We start from the raw sequence: 23285 nt of genomic DNA, 5'->3' as shown, positions 1-23285 counted from the left end.
ACACTGTCTGTAAGTAAGGAATCTGCTTAACATTAGTTATCAAGTAGACAGGATGAATTTAGTACAACGAAATTCCTTTGTTTTTCAGCTTGTAGTTGAAGCATCCGTAAGCGAAACATTGCGGCCCCCAACTGTTGTTCCTTTTTACAGCATCCATACGTTAAATAGACCTAAATACGCTCAAAACTATCCTATTTCTATGCTAAACCAAGCCACGTTACTATGGACGCTACAACTCGTGACGTCACTTGCGGGTTTGCAATCAACCTCGTCTCTACGCCACTTCTAAACCAATCTATTTCTATGTGCATACCAGCACTGTGTTGCCGACAAGCTCACCAGTTTACCCGTTGAAAATGTCCACATAAGTGACAATGAATTAGCTTATGAAGAGTTACATTTTTATATCACTGAGACGACATATTTCCCACACATAATCTCTACTCTACAAGAAAATGATAAAATGATTTCATCACCCCGATAGAACCAAGAGTACTGAACCTATCTCCGCACAACAGTTTTGAGAATCCCTGTATTGTCACATGCTTCCAACAGGTGGCGCCACGTGATAATCATACAGTAGTTTGCAGTCTGCCAAGTGGGCATCTAGACAATTTCTGCACGGCAATGACGCTGTTGTAAGAACATGATAAATTGACATGGAAACCCAATAGAGAATAAGTGTATTCTTTCATTTGTTGCTGCTATAACTAGGCAGCATGTAGTGTCACATTTGGGGTGAGGTGCATGAACATTACTGCAAGGTAAATACACGTTTTTGAAGATAAAAATGCCTCTTTATTAGGTACAATGTGTTTCACGTTTAAGGGGAAAAAATCGGCCAACACTGTCAGTATTTAAGGTGGTAAATGGGAAACGAACATCTGGTTCGACTTGAGTGAGTGTCAAGCTGGATTTTTCCACCAGCTTGTAAAGTCTGCCTTTGACAGCAACAATTAAAACTGAAAAAAAAAAGGATTATGAAGTCCAACTGAGAGATAATGTGGTTCAGAGTGTATATTCTGCTTGTAAATATCCATAAATGGAAGCCTGCTGAGTTCCGGGAAAACTGAAACCTATGGGAGGAGCCAAAACAGCCTTTATACGCAGCGTTTGGACCTTCACTCCAAAGCATTCGTATTCCGTCAGCCGGCTCAGTCATGGGAGAGCTTATGCTGCCCATGATTGTTGCGCTTTTGACTGCAATGATGGGAGGATTTTATCTTCTAGGCGTGTTCAGACGGCGCAGGCCTGGAGAGCCCCCACTCGACAAGGGTCTCTTCCCTTGGCTTGGCCATGTATTGGAGTTCCGTAGGAACACAATGAAGTTTCTGCAGAGGATGCAGAAGAAGCATGGCGACGTGTTCACCATCCAGCTGGGCGGTTTCTACGTCACCTTCCTGCAGGACCCTTTGTCTTTCGGACCATTTGTCAAGGAGAGCCGAGAGAAGCTGGACTTCAACAAGTTCGCCAAGCACCTGGTGCACAGGGTCTTTGGCTACTGGTCGCCTAATAGCGAGCATCACATCCTACAGCAGTCCAGCAACAAGTATTTGAAGGGGGACGGCTTAGAGGTTCTCACACAGTCCATGACTGCCAATCTACAGAACCTGATGCTGTACAACCTCGGCAAAGAGGAGCCAGACTGGACAGAAGACGGGCTCTTCATGTACTGCTACAATATCGTGTTCCGGGCAGGCTACCTGTCTCTATATGGTAACGTGTCCCCAAAGTGCGAGAATGGCGAAGAGAAGGCCAAAGAGAAAGACAGGGTGGAGTCAGAGTCCTTGTTCTACAAGTTCCGGAAGTACGACCAGCTCTTTCCGAACCTGGCGTACGGTGTCCTGCCTCCCAAAAGGAGGCTGGAACTGCGAGGGCTCATGGACTACTTCTGGAATGTCCTGTCAGTGCGCAAGGTGAAGACCAAAGACAACATCAGCGGTTGGGTGTGGGACATGCAGCAGGTGCGGGAGGAGATGGGCATGGATGAGGCCATGATCGACAAGTACATGTTTCTGCTGCTATGGGCCTCGCAGGGCAACACGGGCCCATCGGCCTTCTGGCTGCTCCTCTACATCATGAAGCACCCGGAGGCCATGACGGCAGTCAAGGGCGAGGTTGACCGGATTGTCCGTGAGTCGGGCCAGGAAGTAAGGCGTGGTGGCCCATTATTGAACCTGACGCGCGAGATGTTGATGAAGACCACCATCATGGACAGCGCTGTGGAGGAGACCCTGAGACTCTGCGCTGCACCCCTTCTCACCAGGGCCGTGCTCCAGGACATGACGCTGAAGACAGCTGATGGCCAGGAGTTCCTCATCCGCAAGGGCGACAGGATGGCGATTTTCCCTTATACCGGTGTGCAAATGGACCCGGGAATCCACCCTAACCCGATGGCCTTCAAATATGACCGCTTCCTCAACCCCGACGGGAGCAAGAAGACGGAGTTTTCCAAAGACGGCAAAAAGGTGAAGTACTACACCATGCCCTGGGGCGCCGGGGTGTCCATCTGTCCGGGACGCTTCTTTGCCACTAACGAACTCAAGCAATTCATCTTTCTCATGCTGGTCTACTTTGAGTTTGAGCTTCTGGATCCTGAAATGGAGATCCCTGGAATCGATGTCCGGCGATGGGGCTTTGGAACCATGCAGCCTGACAGAGATGTTCCCTTCCGATATAGACTCCGATATTAAACTCGGAGTCGGAGGAAGTAACATGAAGACTTTTTAAAGGGCAATGCAATCGGCCTTTCATTCACTCAGTAGCTCTATAATATTTTTTTCATGACATTTTTCAAGATATGAAATTATTATGGTAAGGAGAAGTATATACCGTAGGTCTTATTTACTATGATCCCATAAAGCAGGCGCCTGCCTGCCTTTCTGATATAGTTTCTAACTCTTTCGTGCATAAATAATGCCAACCTGTAACCTGGTAACTCAATAGGTTGTCCACTGTAGTAACCATTATCTCCGAAAACGTCAATGAAATAACATAAGCCATCACAATTAGTCTTAGATTTAAAAAAAAACACAAAATGCAAGTATCTATTTCCTCAGTCATCCCAGTGATTTGCTTGTTTGGGTGCAAACATTTTTTTCCGTTGTTCAACCGCACTCCTGGGTGCACTCGACTAGTTGATCACCATGCACATCCTAGTTTGTGTGCCATCAGGTTTGCTCCCACGTTTTCATGCATAAATTGTGAATAAATCAGGCCATAAAACTTTCCATTGAAAATAGCATTGTATTTAATTCAGACTCTGGAATGCTGTCTGAAGTAGGACCTTCTTTTTGAAATCATAATGAAGACACCAACCTGCGTAGGCAACATTGTATACTGAATCATTATTTTCACCCTTCACAAAAGCCACCCATCATAGACAATGTTTGCGCCTGTGATGTGTTCTCATGTTTACTCTTGAGCTCATTACCAAATCCAAAGTACCGTTCAACTATTAAGGATCAATGTTTCATTCACAAATGTTATCAATAATAACACTGACGTCATGCTTAATAAATAATCATTTGTGTAGTATTTTTTTTCTCTGGGGGTTAAATGGTTTCTCGTAAAAAAAAAAATAAAATAAAAAAACAGGATTCCGTTGAGTGATGGCCATTTTTGTTGTGGGCCACATTGGAGTCAATTTCTCTCAGTCGGTCATTCTGACTGATTCTAAATGAATGTTCGACCACCTCCTCATATCAGATATTTAGTACACAATTAATGGATAAGTACTTTTGAAATCAACAATGAAGAACAATATTTTTTTTAAATGTTGAAGTTACCGTAATAACCGAACCAGAAAATACAACATATCAATATTATTATTTATTGCATATGCTACAGATTTTATCATGAATGGCAGGCTGATTGAAGACACTAAATTGTCCCTTGGTGTGAGTGGTGGTTTGTCACAGGCTACCAACCAGTTTAGGGTATCCCCCGCCTACTGCCTGAAGACGGCTGGGATAGGCTCAAGCAACACCCGCAGCCCTTGTGAGGATAAAGCGGATCGGATAATGAAATGACAAAGTGGGCAGGATTTGGCCCCTGGGCCTCGACTTTGACCACCATGGTGCAATATGTTTGTTCGGAACTCTGTGCAACAAAAATATATATCTAAGTGCAGAGTTACCAATGTTTTATTGCTATATACCGAAGAAAAAATGTTTCATATTATGTAATAAGATCTTTGGCTATGATGATGGCCGATGTGGATCACAATCTGCACACTATTCCTGTTTGTCAAGAGTCCAGCACCTTGAATTAGCCAAGTATTGTCAGTATCCAAATACACGGATGGAAGTGAAGGTCACATAGGATGGAAAGTCCACAAAGAATTGGAACAATGTCGTCATCCACAGAGCTGCAAAGGCAAGCTTTGTGATGAAAAGCATGTGTGCACAACCATGCTTTTCACGTTAAATGTGGGACGACTCAAACTAATTGATTGATTTTTCTCGGAATGATGTTTAAAATGTCCATGCCATAATATATTTATTTTAAAAAGTGACAAAAAACAGTTGCGATCATATATTGATAATAATAATAATAATAATAATACATTTAATTTACAAGCGCCTTTCTGAACACTCAAGGACACTTTACAACAAAGACAGCACACAAAACAGTAAAATCATGCATAAAACAATACATGATAAAACAGCATAATATATTAGACCATGTAAGCAAATTTAAACAGGTGGGTTTTCAGGTGAGATTTAAAAGTAGGAAGGGAGTCAATCTTGCGGATGTTGGGTGGAAGTGAGTTCCAGAGTTTAGGAGCGGAGCGGCTGAAAGCTCTGCACCCCATCGTTGTGAGACGGGCAGAGGGCGTGTAGAGGTGGAGGGAGGAAGAGGATCTGAGGGCCCGAGAAGGAACGGAGATTTGAATTAGGTCAGACAGATAGGGGGAGCGGGGGGATATTGATGTAATATTTAGAAGTGAAACTCGCATGTTGTGCAGTGTTTATCTTTTTTCGTTTGTTTTTATGGGTGCATTCTTTGATTGACAGGATGCGTTAATCAAGTGTCTGCTATCTTCATAAAAATGAAAGTATGGAAAAAAATGCTATGTGTTTCTTTGTTATTGCACTGGTGATCCTGTGACCATTTCAATAAACATGATCTGGTACAAACCAATAGTTGATGTTTCTGTATGCTCTACTTTGTTTTCTCCGAATAAATATCCACAATGCACTTTGCTCAGTCAGCTCACATGTACATCAACATAACACAGTGGAATTTTGTCATACACACATGTTCAAAAAGAAGTTCAACATATTCAAGACCCTGGCTCCATCTGCAGTAAATGAAGACCTTATGTTCTTTGTGTACGTGCTGAACATTTCTGGGACGTTCCACTACTTTTTTAATCACTGCCTTCAGTAATTGTGACAAAGTTTCTATCTTGGAAGAAAAGGATATTTTACAGTAAATTAAATGTATTATTATTATTATTATTATGATTATTATTACAGTGAGGAGAGTGTGTTTGTTACACTGCTAACTTTTGAATTTTTCCCACTTACAAAGCAGATAAAGGCCAGTAATTTGTACCAAAGGTCCTCTTCAATTATGAGGGACAGAATGTAAAAGAAAAAAAATGCAGATCACAACAACCAATGATTTACAAAAAAAGTAATTTGGATTTTATTGGAGGGTTGGATGCACAAAAGGAGATAGCTGGGTCTGAAGGCAACAACCCTTGGTGAATCGCTGAAAAGTTTTTTTCAGCCGTCGTCTGTACTTCTTTGAAGGTGTCGGACATGTCGCTTCTCATCCCAGAAACAAATTGTGGCACCAGAGCAGTATTTCCGAATCAATGCGAGGTAGTAATTCTGAATCGATTATATGGTCTTTTAGCAGAGCTAAACTGAAAATAAATAAAAAAATAAAAAGGCAAGATCTACTCTCGTGCAATTTTGAGAACATTTTAGTCGAACATCCCTCAAAAGTAAACAAGACTACCAGATACTTAAACTCCTCCACTTGGACAAGATCTCCTCCCCGACCCGCAGAGGGCACTTCACCGTTTTCCAACTGAGAGCCATTGTCTCAGATTTGGAGGTGCCTGTTCTCATTGCAATCGCTTCACATTCGGCTGCGAAACGCTCCAGTGAGAGTTTGCGAACCCCGCTTGAAGGCTCCAACATCAAAACGGAGCCCTTCAACGCTTCGGCTACGCCTAGAAATTCTATACATGAAGGTTATGAACAGAATCGGTGACAAAGGGCAGCCGAGAGGATTTGAGGAGTTGAGAGATCGACAGGCGGATCGGTGCGGCGTCTGCTGTGATTTGGACTTTGTACCAATTTGTCATGGTGAAGAAGGAGCTGATCCAAAAGGCGAAGCTCTCAATTTACCGGTCGATCTACGTGCCAACACTCATCTACGGTCACGAGCTATGGGTCATGACCGAGAGAATAAGATCCCAAATACAAGCGGCCGAAAACAGCTTTCTCCGTAGGGTATCCGGGCTCTCCCTTAGAGATAAGGTGAGAAGTTCAGTCATCCGGGACGGGCTCTTAGTTGAGCCACTTCTCCTCCACATTGACAGACGCTAGATGAGGTGGCTCGGGCATCTGATTTAGATGCCTCCTGGATGCTTCCCTGGCGAGGTTTTCCAGGCATGACCCACTGGCAGAAGACCCCGGGATGACTCAGGACATGCTGGAGAGACTATGTCACCCAGATGGCCTGGGAATGCCTCGGAATCCGAATTCTGGGCTTCCCTACTGAAGCTGCCAACCTCGCGACAGAAGCGGCAGAAGATGGCTGGATGGCTAGATCCCTCCAAAGTCAAAATCAAAATTCAGAATGTTATTGTGAAACCGGACAACAAATTTGAGTTTAGAGCAGGCAACTACTGTCTAGTACTTTGATTGTTTTCGAGCTCTGCTGGCTGCAACACATCTGATTCAGATGATCATCTCATCAATCAGCTTTGAAGCAACATTAGAAAGATCCAGATGATTTGAATCAGGTGTGTTGCTCCTGGGAGAGCTGGAAAACAGGCTGACTTGAGGAGAGAGTTTAGAGACCCCTGGTTTAAAGTCAAGATTTCGGACTACGTTAATACTTGAAAGATTTTTGGCCACGCCTCCCTGATGATGCACACCAGAACAAAACGTCTGTGTAAGCTCATAGTTGTACAGGAATGGTTGATCGCTGAAAAGGTTTCTCCAGCCATCATCTGTACTTCTTTGAAGGTGTCGGACGTTTCACTTCTTATCCGAGAAGCTTTGCCAGCGAACAGTTTGCTGACAAAGCTCCTCGGCAGCTCATGTATTTTCTACTTGTATCATTCCTTTCATCTTCCTTTCAGAACTTTGCTGCTGTGAAATGTAAATTTCTCCACTGCGAGACAATAAAGCCAAATCCAATCCAACCCAATCATCAAGGAAACCTGCCGAAATAGTTATAATTACTGACAGGAGCGATTTCGCAACTTCTTGAGCCGGACGAGTAACAAACCAAAGCTCCATGCAAGCTAGCTGTTGCAGTGTAATTATCACCAAGCATGTATCAACCTTCGACAGCCCCCACACAAGGGAAGTGCATCCATCTCACTGAATCTTTTTTAGACAATGCAAAATTTGACTCGCAAACTAAGATTTGAAACCGCTTCTTCCGAAGACTTGCACAAGACACCTAAAAGCAAATAATTCAGGAGTACAACACCAGTCGCATTTCATCCACCTTGTGCTGAAGCACTTGGCGCCCAGTCATGTCTTGATGCTCTGTAGTAACCTTCTCTATTCAGCTGACGTAAACACGCAGCTCTGTCTCCAGTTAGTCATTAAAGCACTTGGCCTCAATCCATGTCACTGACAATCACTCTGTGTACAAGTCAAGCCTCTGTCACAAAAAAACACACCTCGTTAAGCGCTTGGTTATTTTTGAAATCCTGATTGGAAAAGTTATTTAGTCATTTAAGGCAGAGCAATATGCTGCTGTTTATTTACATATTCATCAACTTCAAACTGGACATTGATATAATTGGAAATCGAATTGAACTGTGGAAGCGCAGGAAAACGTTTGTTGTCATATTTGAACATGTGGCACACTGTTATTTATTGTAATCTGCATATGTAGCCGGACTTTGCCAAATATACTTTCATATGGAGTATATACATCCCAAGAAGCTGTTCAGTCTTTGATTTATTCTGACGGCAGGAAATAGCAGACGAAGAATGGATCTGTCTGCTACAAGTGACATTTCAATCAACAATCTTAACTCCTAAAATAAATCTTGTGACCAATGTACCATATTTTCCCCTAAAAGGAATAGAATACAATACTGTACAGCTTTATTTATATTGTGCACTCACAAATGCTGCGGCTATAACAAGGCGCTTTATGGAATATTCTTAATATTTTGTCCAAGAATCAGAACAACGATCTAGATATAAAACAGATCAGATTATATGGTGCACCGTAACCTTTTGAGAAAATCTAATGCTTTTAGGTGGGCTTCGTAGTATGGGAAATACGGTAACACAAAACACGAAAGCACAAGGCTTCCCTCACTTTACTGATCAACTTGCAGTACGAGGGACATGCTAACCTAATATCACTGTCTCCCAGTGGCAGGTTTTGGATGACATCGCGAGGCCTTCAGTAGTGCTACGTCTGAATCAATCCAGACTACCGTTAGCCAGGGAATAACTGACCAACCTTTCTTAATGATGATGAAAAGTCTGTTTTGAAAATGGCTTTAACAGTAAATCTTCAACCAAATCAATCTTTCCTCCTGCTTCAGCCATTGGGTTGACAAAACCGTTATTAAATCAAGACAATATATTTGCTTATGCAGCTCGCTACCGATATAGTGTGCTAGCTCTGGCCAGTATGCTCTTATGACTAGCGGCTCGTGATACTATAATTTGCTACTGATGAGCCAATCATGTGACTAACAATCATAGCTTGCGAAAACTCTGACGTCGACAGCGCCTTCTAGCAGACGTTGGTTTGCCAACCCGAAATCTGATTGGTTTAAGCAACAGTTTCACTGACACTTATTTTATGCTACGCCTACAGAATTGATTATGAAGGCGTCCAGGTATATTTCTGACCCTGGTAATAAATGATGGCTGCAATGTGATTGGTTAAATGCTTAAATATGAAAACACATGCCTGGAAGCTGCGCAACAGTGGAAAAATAATGAAAGGAAGCTGAAAGACAATTTGAAATTATTTAATAAGAATTGGACAAAATATAATTCACATCAGTATGTGATTCAGATATCTTTAGGCCAGCAGAGAGGGCTTTGCAGGCCTAGACGGTCCGCCACGGCTGTCTCCCTCTTCACTCGGTGTTCCCACCTGTAAAACTGGATCGATGCACAGCTCCTCTATTCACAAAGGGCACATAGGTAGTCACGTGACAACCAGCTCAGTCATTCGATCACAAACAGCACAACACCATGCCAAAAGGCTGTTTGTTGTTGCCGTTGTGTTGTGCAATCTAGTCCTTGGCTCAACCAATCGCAACACCTGTCAAATGATAGCTAACTCAGTCAGTCACTTTGTTCACAAAAACGGACACTAGCCACAAAACATACAGACCAAAAACCAGTCAGAGGATATCCAAATCAAAGAACTTCACCCAATAAAACACAAGTATGTGCTGCACGGTTACAGTTAAATATGTCACAAAATCATGATTGGCAAGATATAGTGTACAACTTGTTGAAATTCAAATTTGATAGCTACGATTCATAGCTGGACTTCAGTGCCCCAGAATCAATATGACGTGTCACATAACGTGAAGGAAGAAGTGTGGCTGTTGTTTCGACACAATGTTTGTCAAAAAAAAGGACTTGGGCTACATTTGTGTCAACAAAAAACATCCTCTGTGTCCAGCTGAGGGAGGGGGGGGGGGCGTTGACAGTAACCTTTGGAAAATGGCCAAAGATGTATTTTCGACAAGCAGAAGCAACCGTGGTTATGTATGCCACTGCACAACATTAGCTGCTGAATACTGTGTAATCTCAAAGATTTTTCGGACAATAATACTCATTTTGGGATGACAGTTCTACAGTTGTGTTGATAAAATAAGAGAGACAATCCCACCACTTAAGAGATCTAATTGTGTTCTTCATCAATTTAGGTACCTACCAGGATGATCAGAGGGTGTTTTGTTCTTGGGGTCCAAATGACCCAATGGCGGGAGGCCACCACATGGTTCTTCTTGGGCCACCTAAAAATCATTGCTGCAGGCCACCAGTTTAAATCTCGCTGTTGTTTGGCCTAAATCACAATTTGGTCAATTTTCCCCCAAATGTGTATTATTGGTTCGTGCACATGTGCCGTTGTTTTGTTGTTGTTGTTGACCAACCACATGTTTAAAATGCCTTGCAATGTTCGAAGATTCAATGTTTATTATTGAACAAATATCCTGTTATTGGAGACCATTGAAAATGTCTGCTTTTTAAGGTATAATCTGCCATGTTCTACTGATATCATAATCAGAATAATCTTTATTGGCCAAGTATGTAGAGCACAAAAGGAATGTGTGTCCGGTTGAACATGCTGCACTAGTGTCATCATAAAAAATTTGGAAAGAGGCACTACATAGTTATATTTGTGTTACTGTTTAGAGAGTTAATGGCTTGGGGGAAGAAGCTGTTTAAATGTCTGCTGGTCTATAAATGTGATGGAAAGCAACACATATTTTCTTAATGCTGTATTCAATATTTTGAGTTGTGTCCCTTTAAAGTGATCTGGTTATTGTTAGTTTTCTGTATTCAATATTGTGAGTTGTGTCCCCTTAAAGTGATCTGGTTATTGTTAGTTTTCATTTAGTTTTGACTACCTTTTAAAATTTAGTTCAGTTTGATTCATTCTGGAACGGACTTGGGGTGATCTATTGATTAATTAATGACTGTTTGGAGGCATGAAGACTCCCATCCACTTTTTTGCCCCATCCTGCTGACAGACTTAATAAAAAGACATGAATGGAGCTGTAGTAAAAATCATTCATAAAGAGGTACGGCCATGAAGGCGGTGGGAAAACAATGCAGTTCCTTTTAACGCGGGCTCTCCGGAGAGTACTGCCTGTACTTGGTGGGGATCGGTTTTGATGAAAAATGAGCCATTGTCTCACTTGCCATGCTCCTGTTGTTGCGCGTAAGCGCAGTGCAACAATGCCTCTGGACACTCGCTCAGCATACACCGCCATACAATATAGGAAAGACCGTCGCTCAACCCACCTGGACAGGTAAGGCACATTTTGAGGAGTCATCACTTTATTCCACAAGTTATTGGACAGTGACAGTGATGATGCCTTGCATCAACATGGGTGGATCTGATTTAAATCTTTCAGGGACAGCAGTTACCAAAGTGGACAGCTTATCATGTGATCAGATTACAGGGTTCATGAAAGGGTTAATTAATACTTTTTACCAAAAAATGGCATTTGCATTTCAGAATTATCACAATTTTTCAAAATCATTGTCCAACTACTACCTGTAGAGTTCATCATATTTAACTCTCCTGTTCTATTTTATTATTGTTTGTTGCTTTTTTTTTTATAAATTGGTTAGCATGCAGTGGGTCATACCTAACTTATGAACATATTTGACCAACAAGCATAAAAGAAAACTGTGTTTATAGTTGGGAAGACTAAGTAATGAAATCATCTTCTGCGGGGAGGTTTCAGAAGCCAAAAGCGCACGTTGATTGCAGGCAATATGTTGTAAATTTCTCCACTGTGAGACTAATAAAGGCATATCCAATCCAATCCAATCCAATCCAACCTGCCTGCAATGCAGGGTAAAAATCTGCAATTAATATGATACAGAAGAAAAAAAACTTTTTTACACCCTCCAAAATGCTTGAAACACATCTGAACTTGTGTCTGTGATGCAATTGTGAAAATGACACTTTAATTTGCTCCTCTTACATCTGTAAATGCTTCAAACAACAAAGTGTATGCAGGAAGTGTGGTTAAGATTGCACGACTGTCTTTGTTTTAATGTATTATTTTGACATTTTATGTTGACTCTTCTTTTGATGGTGGCGTGTGCATCTGCAGCAGCTTGTCTTGTCGTCTGTTGTCTGATTGAGAGGGTAGAAATGTAATCTGTGCTGTATGTTGCACATACAATACAAAACAATACATATTGATTTATATCGCGTTTTAACAACAGCTGAAGCTGTAACAACGCACTTAACAACAACTATAATATACAGGAAATAAAGCAATGACGAAGTCGAATGCCAAAGAGTACAAGTGAGTTTTGAGACGGGTTTTAAAGGACAACCGACGTCTCCGGACAAGTTGTGTCTATAATTTGTAAAATGGCTTCAAATGACTTCTACGAAGCGTATTTTAATAAGAGTCCACCGCAAAAGGCTATATTTTACGTTTTAAGACTTGCGTCTTGTTTTTGAGTTGGTGACGAGTCCGTACATGACGTCACGGAAGGAACGCCCCTGACCGAAAAAAAAGACACATTGTAGCAGTCCTTCCATCACGTCAATGTATTTTGCTGTACTTGTTAGGTCTGAAAACCTCGTGTTGCACCCAAAAGCCGCCAGAGGAGGGCATCCAAGCTCCATGGAAGGAATTTATCAGGCTGTGGAAACGCAATACACTGTCATGTCTGCAAGAGGTCGCCATTTTGTGCCTCTTTTTGGGTGAGATATTTCCCCCAATGTTGCCTCAAAACGGCACGGAATAAATTATTTAATCAATTGCCAACATGTATGCTTTCCTCTTCTGAACTATTTGAATCATATTCATAACTGGATGTGTAACAAGAAAGCATATTCTCCGAATCTGAAGCCATTGTTTTGATTCTCCAGCAATGCAAGACGTCTTGGCGTGACGTCACGAACTGGAGGCGGGACATTCTGAAAATGCCCAATTCGCAGCTCAATTTTTTTGCAGATTTTGGACACTTTAATTTTTATTTGGTGTTTATTGGTGTTTTGCATTTGAATAAAAATATCATACTGCATGTTTTGGGTATTTTAGATGCTATAAAACGTTTTTCCGATGTCAGTTAAGAAACAAAAAAGTGACGTCGGTTGTCCTTTAAAGATGGGCAGCGAGGGGGTTTGCCGAATGTTCAGTGGCCGGTAATTCGAAAGCGTAGGACCAGCAACGGAAAAAGCTTCAACATCAACATCCAGCACAAAGGACAAAAACAGTTGTACTTCACTTACTAAAATACCTCAACCAAAGTCAACACATTTTAAATACACACAAAATGGCGACTATGAAAGGCACAGGAAAGGGTAAATCGTTTACATATTGCAATGCCAATCGGATCAGAAAATGGATACAATACAATACAATACAATACAATACAATACAATACAATATATATTGATTAATATAGTGCTTTAACTACAGCTGAAGCTAAAACAAAGCACATAACATGGACAGCTCTCATAGGAGTAAAAAAACAGTCACAATGTTAGTAAAAAGCACAGAATCGCTGGATGTATAGTCCAACAAGTACAATTTACTTATTAAAGGGATTTCCCTTAAATAAGTTGCACCTCTGCTGGTGACATCCAGAAAAGTGTCAGGAAGAATAATGAAATGTCAGAGGATACGTAGCTGCACCCGTCACTTCAAGATACAGTAAAGTCTCGTTATATCGATATTCAAGGGAGTCCGAAAAAATATCGATATAACCGGGACTATCGATATATCCGACCCTGTTTGCATGTAATTTTCTCCGTGCGTGCATAGAAATAGTATCGATATAACCGGGACTATCGATATATCCGATATCGATATAACGAGACTTTACTGTAGTTCCTTAGCACGAAGTCGATGCAAAACAGTACCAAAATAAAAACACTTTTACATTTAGTTAATCTTGAGTCAGACCAGAAAAATAGCAAACAGGTGATTTCTACAGTAATAACAGAAGGTATATAAAGCTTCTTATATCCTCATCCACTCCAAAAAATAGAAACCACAATTAAGGGAATTTAAAAGTAGCAAGTCGACAATATATCATTCGGCGAATTTCTCAAAATCCTACATTGGGTTCATACATGGATTGATATTCTAATTTCTTGGACGTGGCATTGCTCCTGGATCAGTGGCTGTAAAGCAAAATCTAAATAAAGCTGTATTGTATTATATTCCCTTTAGCATAGCTCCATCTAGTGCAGGCTTATGAGCCGCATGTGGCTCTTTGGCTGCTTCAAAGCCGCTCCCAAGCTTTCACACGACAACCAAAAGGCCTCGCCGATGGCGCTTCCATTCAAGTTTCTGCATACACAGAACAAATCAGCCTATCATCAATCCCGCTACTTGATTGACATAGAGGGCAGACGATCAGATGACTAGATCACCACTCATGCGCAGAAATCGATGCTGAGTGGTAAATGCTAAGTCGATTGCAATCAACCAAGAGCCAGTAGATTGGTCCCAAGTAGACTGCGAACGGTGGGAGGAGGAAATTGGGGAAAAAATATTTGGGTGTTTGTGTTTTTAGGTTTCATTTATGTTCGGGCGCTCCGGCTGTTCAGGGGAATGCTCTGTAAAATCTGTTACTCATAACTTTAGCATTACCCTCAGAAAACTGCAATGGCTCCCTGATCGGCCTTTTGACTCACCAAAGAATCTGCTGTGGCACTTGTTTGTATTGTTGCAGTGTGATGTCCGTTTGTTTTCATACTTGCCGGGGTCATTGCACCTGGACTGTTTGTCTCCCCAGCGCAACTCAGCAAGCCCCATGACAGATTGATTGTCCCACTTGCTCAGTTAAATATCTCTTAAAGGGCTAAAAAAAATGTTAACGTTCCCGTTTATGTTTGTTCACGAGTACACCAAAAATGTTCACCGGTCACTCTTTGGTACACCAAAGCATTTACAGGTCAACGTGACCCACTACGTTGAACCATTAAATTAAATTTTCTCCTATGACACTGGCGGGTTAATATATTTTTTGAAATATTCCAAAATATGTCAAAAAGCTTGGCCAGTGTTTTTTTTTCCACATAAAAATACATGAACAGTAACATCATGCAAAGGTTAACATTCAAAAACAGATACAAATTCAATTCAGATGCAACATATATCTTTTTGAGGCATAATTTGTTTCTGATGGAGGTGGGTCAAAACGTAACTTGGCTGGTGAAGCTGGTGAGACGTAGCCTTAATAGCCTTTATATAACAAAATGATGTTTGACTTTCACCACAGTTTTGGGACTTGCCGATATTTATTCACCAGTATATAAAATGTAATTTTTGGGGGGGATTTGTAATAATTTGGATTATTGTTCTTTCACACAATATATGTTTTATAATTTTGTCATGATGAATGTAGTTGTTTATTTACAAATATTTTTTCTTTTTATATGAATTTCAAGATTTTAAAAATATGCTTTATATCATCACATTATTATTTATTATTACTTATTTACTTAAAAAGAATAATGTAAATTAATGTAAACGATTTTTGTCACTTTAAAACTTTGTAAAAATATGATTGAACTTAATCTGTTATTTCTTTTTTTTAGTTTCATTTGAAAAACAATATACAAGTAACTGTTTTCCATCACGTTAATATATTTAGCAGATGTTATTTTGATATTCCCGGTGATGGAAATCTTTTGATCAAGGATGTGATTGCCATCTTGTGGCCACTAGTTGCAACTACAAAATAAAATGAGGCCAAATCCCCCAGTTCCTCAGACAATTGAGCGCCACTTGCCCCCACCCATAACCAGTCAGTGTATTCGTTCAATACATCTAACTTTCATACACTCACTGTTGACCTTGACCCAATGTAAATGATTAACCTTGAACATGCTTATCGCTGCCTTGAAAAGCTGAGTCATGTATCATCCACGAACATGACGATATAATGTACGAAAAGGGGTTGTCGTTGCGTGAATAAGTGCCAGCGAGCGAGTGTGGGAAATTGCCCTCGGTGCCCCCTGCAGTGTTAGTAGTTCACTGAGTTGGACTGAGGCATCGGGAGGAACTGTAAGAGGAAGGGGGAAATGTGCCTTGAACATTTCTCTGCTACTGCAAATGACCCTGACGAGGTCTGCAGTTCCTCTGGGCGTGCCCCTGTTCGGAGTCCATGACACGGCTGGTTAACACAAGATAATGTCAAGGATGAAGACCAGCCGCCCCAACACGCTCTGCAGGCCAAGCTTTGTTCTTGCCTTCCTTTGGATGGCTAGTCGGATTTTAGTGCCCTGATGGGAAAACTTCACTAGTCAGAAGGGGAAGATCTGGTGTGGGATGGAAAACAGCAAAATATCCATTTCTACTTTGGGATATGTGCATGCATACATACTGTATATGTCAATATCACTGTATCTATTAGCTAGCTATAGCTTTCTATCTATTTATTCTATCTATACTTCCAGTGAGTGTCGAAAGTAAACACACACGCACATTCATTCACATCACAACTCTTTGCCATTTTTACACAAGAGGATGAGGGCGAGCAAAGAAAAAAATAAGTTGGCACGATTCTCAGTTTTATCACAAGTCTGACTTTATCTCAGAATCCTGACTTTAATCTCAAAATTCTGACTTTAAAGGCCTAAAAAGCAAACTATTTGGTTACTCAGTCTCATTGCTTCATGATGCCTCATTTTGCCATCACTAATAGAAGGGTACGATGAAAAAGTGTGATGATAGGTCACAATCATAGTTGAACTTTATTTAACAGTCTTTGCAAGTTAATGACAAGTACTGTACAAATGACATCATGTACAAATAGTATTGACGTAACACAACAGCCAGTTAGGACCGAGCCCCCCTCGTCCTAAAAAAACATTTTTGTTAAAAAACAAAAAAACACATTTTAAAAAAATATTTTCAAAAGCATAACAGTGCATATAAATATGTAACAAATTCATCGGACAGGTCAAAAATAAAGGAAAAAAATGATGGCCATTCAGTTTTAACTACGTCATCATTGATGTTTGCCCGTTTTGGTCATATTCTCTCTCTTAAGTGGTTTTTGCCTAAAAGAACCAATCCAAGGACATTTGCTTTTGGAGGTTTTTAACAAGCATTTGAAAATATCTAGTGGTTTTGCGATCGCCTGAGTGGTAAACACTTTTTACTGGGTGATTCAATTACCTTACACCAAGGGTGTTAAACTGTTTTTTTTTCCCGCAGGCCACATTTTAGTTACGGTTTCCTCTCGGGGCCGTTATGAATTTGGGGAGGCCATTAGAATATTTAATGCCATACACATATTTTACATATAAAGCACACAATAAATTAATGAATAAGTAGTTTTCAAATTTGTTGTAAAAATAATGACTGTTATTGTGGTTTACATGGGACAATTCGAAATTTTGGTTCGGACTTTACAAGCATCATGGAATTTTGATGTGCTTTCACAGGCCGAATAAAATGATGTGACGGGCCAGATTTGGCCCCTGGGCCTTGACTTTGACACCTGTGCCTTAAACAATTAGAACAACTCATGACCCGATGGGCGGATGACGAGGATGCTACATAGACACATATATTTAACCATCTACACCCAAAGACACCTACAGTCAAGGTCCATCTGGAAGCCTGCAAGGTAAACGTGACAGTGGTGTTTGGAGCATTCGGGGCAATGACCTCCAAATTCGAGTGGTTAAGCGAACCGTTCTCCTGATGTATCCTAAAAACACCCATGTACAGCCTATTATTCCTCCCGAGTTTCGTACTCCGCCTTTGCCTCCGGAGGAACCCATGCAGCTCGGCAAGACTCGTCTCACACTGGGTGAACGGCAGAGACTAATGGACGTAAACCTGTGCCTGTACTGTGGGCAGGCAGGATATTTGAGGACACTTTTCCAGCACCGCCAAAATATCTGGCTCATCAGTGAAGGAGAGCAGTCTTGTGAGCCAAACCTCCTCTTCTTCTCGCTCTTCAACTCGCCCTTCATTCCAAGTAAACATTCAATTCAAATGCTCATTGATTCAGGTGCAGATGACAATTTTATCAACAAGGTCGTTGCTTCTTTGGAAAAGGTACCCTTTGAGCCTTTAGAGGTAGAAAGGGTCATTCAAGCAAATTTCCCTATTGTGGGACGAATAAAGGTTTTCTGATTCTGATTCTGTGGATGGAAGATCTATTTTCGGAGTTACTCACCATACCACTCCCCTTTCGTTGGTCATCTCAGGTAACCACAATGAGACTATTCAACTATTGGTCATTCCTTCACCATTGTCCCCTGCCATTCATAGTCTCGCCTCTCTAAATGCTAGGATCTAAATACAGGATCGTGTGCTGAAGTTCCAACTGTCACTCGTTGTGTCTCGGTTCTGTGACACACGAAGAGGCGCTCTCCGTGGGCCTTCACATTCATCAAAACCTCCTCTGTCAACCTCTCTCGCCCTGAGGCATCCTCCATTGGGACAGGTTTTGTCTTCTTTGTGGAAAAGAACAATCTCACACTTTGTCTTTGCGTTGATTTAAGATTTTTACAATATCTTGTCAACTGGGAGGGGTACAACCCAGAGGAACGGTCCTGGGTCTCCTGCCGCCTCATCCTGGACCCTTGTCTCCTGAGGGACTTTTACAAGGCCTATCCTGGAAGACAGGGCAGGTTCCGGGAGGCACCCTTTGAGTGAGGGTACTGTGATGTGCTGTCACAGGTTCCTCCTTTTATTTTTGGATACTCACTACTTTTGGTGATCCACTTCCAGGGATTTGGTTTGTTCCCTGTTATTTTCAGGCTTGGCCAGAGGTTGCTCCCGCATCTGCAGCTAATATGCAATCACCACCTGGGTATAAGACCTCTGCTGCCAGATGATTGTGCATACTAGCGTGACTCAAGGCTCTATCTCCCTCTGCGTTTTCCCACACGGAACACCTTCCCTAGTACTGTATTATGGCGCTCTCCACCCGCTCTTGGATTGACTGCTACTTTTCCCCTCCCTGAACTGTAATAATTCATCACAACGAATCACATTAATGATCATCGTGCACTTGGCGGATTGCGACCACCACGAACGACCTGGATCAAAACAACGCTCCGTACTTTTGTTTTACAGTCCTGCTTTGGTGGATGTCTGCACTCTGCCGAGTTTCATTCCAATTGCCTGAATAGGCGACAACTGCCCCAATACAATCAGACAAATATCGAGCCACGACTCCCACCTCCCACCTTTGTTGGGCCTTACGTTCGCCAGTCCAAACACTGATGATTCTCTTTTTGTACAGTTGTTTTCTAAATCTGCCAGCAAGTTGTACACTGATTCGGCATGGTGGCTTCCATTGTCCCTGAGATGAGTGGGGGAGTTGGCGGGGGTTGACAGCGACAAACTCACATATATCAAACGAGTAGCCGGACTCATGTGCGCACGACGCAGCACAAGTTTTCCGGCACTCCTTCAAGGCTTTTTTCATCTCCGTCGCTTCAGTGGAGTCGGGCCTTCGTCAAACTGGCACGAGACGCACTAGGCCCGCGGGTAGGATAGACCCGGCTGAGAAAACGAGGAGCCAGATGAACAAATGAGATAGGACTGCCACCACTCTCAGGCAGCCTATGGGATGGCCGGCCCCCACCCCCTTGGAAACCGCCCTCCCACCCAAACCACAACACTTAAATGATAGTGCCACACAGTACATGCGGCGCAGGAGCAGTTGCATGTTTTCATTCTGGTGTCTTGTGTCACTCTTTTCTCCCAGGGTGGAGGGGGGAGGGGTCGAAGAGGTTGGAGGGGGTGGGGGCATTTCCGAGTCACATGGGGGCAGCTCGATCTGTTACATAAATGCAGGCGTCCACAGCCCTGCAGTCTGCTCGCATCAACTCTGCTCAGCGCAACCATGTGGCTTTGGAAAAAAAAAACTTGTGATGACATTAGTGGCGGCCAAGGAGAGACATCTTCATTCGGCTATGCTGCCAACCCTCACAGCTTTAACTGACCTCTTAAAGGTGAACAAAACAATGCCATGGCCTGGCTTCTATTAAATTGTATTAACATGTCCCTTTGCACAGGTTGTTTCGCATTCCAAATCTATTCTCAACATATTGCTACTTTTTTTTCTCCACTAAGAAAATCCAATATCGGTTAAACGTCTTTTTTTTCTTCTCATTACATTCAGACCTTTTTTTTCTGGAATATATTTGTTTCTCAAATATTTAAACATTTTAAAGCAATAACTAAACAAATATAGATGTATCCATTCATTCATTTTCCAATCCGCTTATTCCTGAGGGTCAAGGGGAATGCCTTTCCTGACTATCTTTGGGAAGTAAGTGGCGGACACTGGTTGATAGTCAATCGCAGGGCAATCTGAGACAAACAATGATCCACTCTCACACAGGATTTATGTGGGACAGGAGATGTGAGACAATGTCTTTTCGTCAATGGATGCTACAGCTTAGTGTTTGCTTTCAACATTTAGCTTGTAGTAGACGTACAAATTCCACCATGACGTCCCTGATCCACTGATGACATGGATGCTTTGATCCTCTCCTCTTTTTACTAGAACTGCTTCCTGTCATCACAAAGAGGGTACAGCAAGTCCTGAAGAATGAATGACTCTGTGTCTTTGTCATATTTGTCTCTGTTGTCATATTTGTTATTTGTTATTTTTTATTTTTTTCATAAGATGGCGGCGCGTGAACACACAGCGGCTCCCCTCTCCCGGCAAATTGCCGTTTTCATGTTTATTATGTTTGTTAAAGTCATTATAAGTGCCTTGCATGCTGGGTCCGAGAGGACAGTAATTTCATCTGTGCTGTATGTCATGCATATTAGCATATTTGACAATAAAGCTGACTTTGACGTTGACTTTTGACACACCTAGGGACAATTTAGTGGTCAATCAGCTTGCCACACATGTTTTTGGAATGTGGGCGGAAACCAGAGTACCCATAGAAAAACCATGCCGGCAAACCCCATATAGGATGGCTGGCATCAGCTTCACACTGCAGCTCTATGCAATGTGATGCGTGGTAACCCCAGGGTATGAAACTCATTCTTGTATTGTAGTTACAGTTTCCCTTTGATGGTGAATTTTATGAAACCATATACAGTGATACCTCTGCTTATGAGTGCCTTGGCTAACGAACATTTCAGCGTACGAACATTAAATTAACGAGAACTTAATCTTGGCATACAAACTATTTTTAGGGATACACACGGAGCGCCACAATGAGTGATGTGTCGTTCAAGAACGAGCCGGTTCTCCTAACAAGGAAATGGCTGCTGACTTTTTTTTTGTCTTCAATTCCCTGCCCTCAGTCTTCGGTTAAAGCCGCATTTATTGGTCAAGAACGCAGCAGAACACAATTGATGAGGAACTAGATAGAATTATCATAGAGAAAGCACAGCAACTTCACTCGGATACCGTCAAGAGGCAGCCTGGTAGTGTAGTTTTATGGCTTAGAAAATTAGAAAGTAGAAAATCATGTTATATGGGGACCTGGGAACAGATTATTCTCATTTTAATGGTTTCCTAAGGGAAATCAATGTTTGGGATACACACTTTTCACCTTACACACTGTCTGGGAACCAATTAAGTTCGTAAGCCAAGGTATCACTGTACATGTTTAATATTCCTCACAAATTACATACATAACAAATTGTTAGACAACTAAAGTATCGATATGATAATCAGAAGATATTATTTCTATATAGACATAAAAGATATATCGATAGTTATCGATAACTTGAATATCGATTTTTACTGTAGTTTTGAAACAGAAGTATTCTTTTACTACAGACAGTGGCGTTTTAGGCGGTTCGAGTACCTGACATGTTTCGGCATGTACTTACACCTTAATCAGAGTGTCATGGATGTTGTTGTGACGTGCCTTTTTCAGCTGATGTTGCTATGAGGGCGTGAACTACCTGTCAGCTCTGACAGTGTTTCAACATTGTTTACATTATTGTCATAAAGGGTTTGGCAATGAAAATGGTTGCAATATCATGTTATTATGGAATACATATCACAATTTGAAATTTTGGTCCAGACTTGTGCAAACATCATGTAAATTGACATTTTTGATTTGGTTTTACGAGCAACATAATATGATGTGGCGGGTTAGATCTGGCGGCTTTGACTTTGTCACCTGTGAGTTAACCAGTCGACCACCTCGCTGTCACACTGCTTGTAATTTGCTGAGACTAAGACAATGTGAGCAGGCGGTATACACATGACCATTTAAAACTAAAAATAGAATGTCTGTTTTACATGTCACACCCCAAAATATAACCTTATGAATATTAAAGAGTGCCGTTTGGCAGTCACATGTTGCCAGACCTTGGATGGCGAGCAATGTCAAAGCATGTCTTACAGGAGAAAGGCTTCAGGCGCTTCAATCAATAGTTATCAACATGAAGCACGCTGTCCCAAAGCGAGAACAGCCCGAATTATCTGAGGACACCAGGGCGACCTGCTCTGCTGTCATTGCTCGCAATCTGCTGCTGGTTTTGTTTTGAGCGATGCTGACTTTTGAATGTTCGGAATATGAGACACCGGTTCAATGACTGAATGAATGACTGGCCACATCTTATGAGAGCACAAGGTTGACATAAAATATTTTGAAATCACAGGCCAGTGTAATGAAAATGTATTTTGACTGACCACGTCAGGATGTTTTTTATTTAACCCTCTGTTCGCATCAACAAGGGCCCCTGGTCATTCTGGCGCAAGGATTTTTGATGTTAAATGATTCAAAGGTATCAGGTAGACATTTAAAATGGTTCCGTATCAAATGAAACAGTTTTGCATGACATTTTACATTCACATTTGACTGTTTTATCAGAATCAGAATCATCTTTATTGCCAAGTATGTAGAACACACAAGGAATTTGTTTCCGGTCGAACACGCTGCACTAGTATCATCAGCAAAAAAAATTGCAAAGAGGCACTATACAATTCCATTTGGGCTACTGTTCAAAGAGTTAATGGCTTGGGGGAAGAAGCTGTTTAAATGTCTGCTGGATTTGGTGCGCATGGATCGTTAGCGCCTGCCTGAGGGGAGTAGATGGAAAAGGTGGTGGGCAGGGTTCGGAGGGTCCAGTATGATTTTCCGCACCCTAGTTTGGAGTCTTGCAGTGTGCAAGTCCTCGAGAGTGGGTAGGGTGGTGCCAATATTTTTTTTCCGCCGTCCTAACTGTCCCTTGAAGTCGGATTTTGTCCATTTTTGTGGCGGCCCCGAACCAAACAGTGATGGAAGAACACAGGATGGATTCGATGACAGCCGTGTATAAATGTTGGAGCACCTCCTGTGGCAGGCCGTGCTTCTTTAGCAGCCTCAGGAAGTACATTCTCTGTTGGGCTTTTTTTAGGATAGAGTTGGCGTTGACCTCCCACTTCATGTCC

General features: G+C 41.8%; 2 protein-coding genes across 2 annotated transcripts in view; both read left to right on the top strand.

Moving 5' to 3' along the window:
* The first annotated feature begins 1123 nt into the window (after window positions 1-1123).
* Window positions 1124-2903, top strand: LOC148891906 (5-beta-cholestane-3-alpha,7-alpha-diol 12-alpha-hydroxylase-like). Its single transcript, XM_089008545.1, has one exon. It carries the CDS (start codon window positions 1161-1163, stop codon window positions 2691-2693), a length of 1533 nt encoding a protein of 510 aa, XP_088864671.1. The 5' UTR covers window positions 1124-1160; the 3' UTR covers window positions 2694-2903.
* Window positions 2904-11137: 8234 nt separating this feature from the next.
* gjc2 (gap junction protein gamma 2) overlaps window positions 11138-23285 on the top strand; it is a 29352-nt gene continuing 17204 nt past the window's right edge. Inside the window, exon 1 of the mRNA XM_089009245.1 lies at window positions 11138-11227. The gene's annotated coding sequence lies outside the window, so the exon portion shown is untranslated. The remainder of the gene's footprint in view (window positions 11228-23285) is intronic.

This window comes from Hippocampus bargibanti, linkage group LG11 (genome assembly GCF_051943395.1).
Source record: "Hippocampus bargibanti isolate YZ-2025 linkage group LG11, ASM5194339v1, whole genome shotgun sequence".
In the NCBI taxonomy this organism is placed as follows: domain Eukaryota; kingdom Metazoa; phylum Chordata; class Actinopteri; order Syngnathiformes; family Syngnathidae; genus Hippocampus; species Hippocampus bargibanti.
This window is presented reverse-complemented; position numbering and strand designations above follow the sequence as displayed.

Coding starts and splice junctions, on each gene's coding strand:
- LOC148891906 (XM_089008545.1), top strand. CDS start 1,161: ATGGGAGAGCTTATGCTGCCCATGATTGTTGCGCTTTTGACTGCAATG.